The sequence below is a fragment of the Etheostoma cragini genome, unplaced genomic scaffold (assembly GCF_013103735.1).
Source record: "Etheostoma cragini isolate CJK2018 unplaced genomic scaffold, CSU_Ecrag_1.0 ScbMSFa_2242, whole genome shotgun sequence".
NCBI lineage: Eukaryota > Metazoa > Chordata > Actinopteri > Perciformes > Percidae > Etheostoma > Etheostoma cragini.
Window position 1 is genome coordinate 1 of NW_023266383.1, and position 3640 is coordinate 3640.

Genomic DNA, 3640 nt, shown 5'->3' on the forward strand with positions numbered 1-3640 from the left:
TGTGTGTGTGTGTGTGTGTGTGTGTGTGTGTGTGTGTGTGTGTGTGTGTGTGTGTGTGTGTGTAAGCTTTTCTTTTGCTTACACTGTAGATAGCGCAGCACTCTGTCTTGGCCACTCGGGGGTGCTGCAGCTCCACCTTCCAGCACCCTCTGTTACCATAACAACACAAAAACGCTTTCCAGCATTCACATTTTCAAGTCCAAACAAGCAACTGTCGGAGCAAAAAGTGGGGTCTAAAAACATAAAACCACTAAACATGAGGACAACATGGGGACAACATGGGGACAACATGGGGACAACATGGGGACAACATGGGGACAACATGTGGGAAAATGGGGACAACATGGGGACAGCATGGGGACAACATGAGGACAACATGTGGACAAAATGGGGACAACAAGGGGACAACATGGGGGCAACATGAGGACTACATGGGGGCAGCATGGGGACAACATGTGGGAAAATGGGGACAACATGGGGACAACATGGGGGTTAACGTTGTCTCTCCTCCCCAGTTCTTCAGAGGTGTCCGATGCGGGAGCTGACGTGTCCCAGAGGCCTGCAGGAGGCGGACTTTCTGGACCTGCTGAGGTCCAGGTTCCCTCAGCTGTCCGGAGAGGACAGGCTGTTTGACGTCCTCAAAGCGGACCGGAGACGGAGGTTGCTGCGGCTGGAGCTCCCGGCGCTGACGGCGGAGGAGATCCAGCAGAACATCGGGCGCACGAGACCGGATCCAACGGTCTACATCAGACTCAAGGCACGCGTCACATGTAGTTGTTAGTTATCGTATGTCCATGCTGTCCATTGTTGTAGTTTGGGCTTTTATCCTTTAACCCACATGTTGTCTTCATGTTGTCCCCATGTTGCCCTCATGTTGTCCCCATGTTGTCCTCATGTTGTCCTCATGTTGCCCTAATGCTGTCCTCATGTTGCCCTCATGTTGTCCCCATGTTGTCCTCATGTTGTCCTCATGTTGTCCTCATGTTGCCCTCATGTTGTCCTCATGTTGTCCTCATGTTGTCCCCATGTTGTCCCCGTGTTGTCCCCATGTTGTCCTCATGTTGTCCTCATGTTGTCCTCATGTTGCCCTCATGTTGTCCCCATGTTGTCCCCATGTTGTCCTCATGTTGCCCTCATGTTGTCCCCATGTTGTCCCCATGTTGTCCTCATGTTGTCCTCATGTTGCCCTCATGTTGCCCTCATGTTGTCCCCATGTTGTCCCCATGTTGTCCTCATGTTGCCCTCATGTTGCCCTCATGTTGTCCCCATGTTGTCCCCATGTTGTCCCCATGTTGTCCCCATGTTGTCCTATATCAATGTTCTTTTTAATTCCCCAAAATAACATGATTGATTCCACACAACGCTCTGGAAAAAAAAACTTCTGACATGTCAGACTTCCATGATGCGTCCCAGACGTGGTCAGTGGTCAGTGATTGTTGATGACGTCAAACTACGAGAGGTGAAGACACACCTCCGTCCGTCCGTCCGTCCGTCCCTGATTAGATTTGTGTAGTCTGGTCCTGGAGACCCAAAAAGATTCAGTTTCAAGCTGTTGTAAAGAATTTTGAAAGTCAATTTTAGTACAGCGACGATTATTTCCGTCTCGGATTGATCTGCGGTTATTTTCTGGATGAATGGGTCCGTTGTCCGGTCTCTGAAACGTGTCTCTTTGTCCCCCAAGACGACGTCCTCAAAGACATTCAGGTTACTGTCACATAGAAGAGAAGGAACACTCTCATCACACAAGATTGACTGCTTTTTTTCATTAAAAATAACTCAGTTGAACTCAAATTGATTATCAATTAATCAATGCTAGAGCTCCGGTGGAAACAATAATAATAATAATAATAATAATAATGCATCCGACCTCTTCATTTTTCCGAATACTAAAGGGATCTCGGGCCGGCGAGGACGAGATTCGTCCTCCACAGACGAAAGACACGGACGACTCTCTGTCCACTGTTGCCACGGTGACGTGTGATGAAGCCCGACTTGAAACAAGGTAACTCAAATGACAAGAAAAGGTCACAATAGAGACGTCAGTGGACAATAAAGACATCTTTGAACTCCTCATCCCCTTTTTGTGTCCTTTAGCGACCCTGTTCAGGAGGTGGACGCCAGCGGAGGAGACGTCCTGTACGTCAGCTCAGCGTCGCAAAAACAAGACATGGGGACAGAGGAGGCTGACGCCGAGGAGCGTGGGACATCAGCGCTAGCTGAAAGGAAAGAGAACAACAGCGACGACGGTGATGGCGAAAGAGAAGAAGCGAATGACGGGGACGACGATTGGAAACCGGACGACGTGAAGCTGAAAGGAAGTGTCCCCAGACAGCGGCAGAAGAAGAAGAAGACAAAGAAACAACAGGCCAGGCGTTCTGGTGTTAAGACTAAGTCGAAGACCAGCGATGACGTCTTCTGTTGCAACGTCTGTGGAGCTCAGCACAGATCAGAGGTCCTGTTGGTGAGACACGCCTGGACGCACGTGGACGACGCAGGGCGTCTCTGCGGCGTGTGCGGAGAGCGCTCAGAGTCGGCGGAGGCCTCGAAGCATCATCTTCAAAGTTCCCACAAACCTGACGGAGACTCTTGTCTCAGCGTCCTCAGCCTCGGCGAGGACGCCGCTGCCCACGCAAGGGAGACACCCTACCAATGCGACGTCTGCCGTGAGGTTTTCCCGTCGGGTTCGTCCCTGGAGAAACACCGGAAGCTCCACGATTCGGGTGCTCCCGCCTACAAGAAGAAGCAGATCTGCGGCGTGTGCGGCAAAACCCTCAGCGACTACCGGTCCCTGTCCCGCCACAGGCTGACCCACTCCGGGGAGCGGCCTCACGGCTGCCGGGTGTGCGGGAGTCGGTTCAAACTCCCGGGGACGCTGAGACAACACGAGAAGATCCACACGCACCGGGAGAGGTCGTACCTCTGCGACGTCTGCTGTAAGATGTTCATGACCAGCAAGCAGCTGCAGATCCACATGCGCATGCACACCAACGAGAAGCCCTACCACTGCGGGGAATGCGGCCGGGGCTTCAGCACCAGGGCGCCGTTGAGGGCTCACATGCGGATCCACACCGGAGAGACACCGTACAGCTGCCCGGACTGCGGCTGGGCCTTCAAACGCAAGGTTCACCTGGATAACCATGTGACGGTGCATTCAGGCGTCAAACCGTTCGTGTGCGTGACTTGTGGGAAAGCGTGCGCTCGGAAAGCGTATCTGAAGGTTCACATGAGGACCCACAACGGGGAGAGACCGTACCGGTGTTCACTCTGTGACAAGGCTTTCACGCAGAGCCACTGTCTGAAAACACACATGAAGAGCCACGGGGGGGCCGGCGCTGCACTGGGACCTTGACCACCATACCACAATGATGACAACACAGAGGCTTGTATGAGTTTACCCCCCCCCCCCCGGGCTAATGTTGATTAAAAAGAGGAAAGAAAAAATCATCTTTTGGAAATTGATTTAATGCCTTAATTAAAAAAACTATTAGGATATATCCAACTTTTGAGGATTCAAATTTTCTTTGTGAATGAATAATGTTTCATAAATAAATAAATGTTTTCCTTAAAATACAGGGGCATAAGTATACACCCCCTATGTTAAAATACAGGGGCATAAGTATAGACCCCCTATGTTAAAATA

At 51.3% G+C, this 3640-nt stretch overlaps 1 protein-coding gene across 1 annotated transcript; it reads left to right on the forward strand.

Annotated features, from left to right (window-relative positions):
- The first annotated feature begins 1856 nt into the window (after positions 1–1856).
- Positions 1857–3395, forward strand: LOC117940349 (zinc finger protein 34-like). The gene is made up of 2 exons (XM_034865663.1): positions 1857–2002; positions 2095–3395. The coding sequence occupies exons 1-2, from the start codon at positions 1857–1859 to the stop codon at positions 3347–3349; spliced, it is 1401 nt and encodes a 466-aa protein (XP_034721554.1). The 3' UTR covers positions 3350–3395.
- The last annotated feature ends 245 nt before the right edge of the window (positions 3396–3640 follow it).

Coding starts and splice junctions, on each gene's coding strand:
- LOC117940349 (XM_034865663.1), top strand. CDS start 1,857: ATGCATCCGACCTCTTCATTTTTCCGAATACTAAAGGGATCTCGGGCC. Junction 2,003..2,094: donor GAAGCCCGACTTGAAACAAG/GTAACTCAAATG, acceptor TGTGTCCTTTAG/CGACCCTGTTCAGGAGGTGG.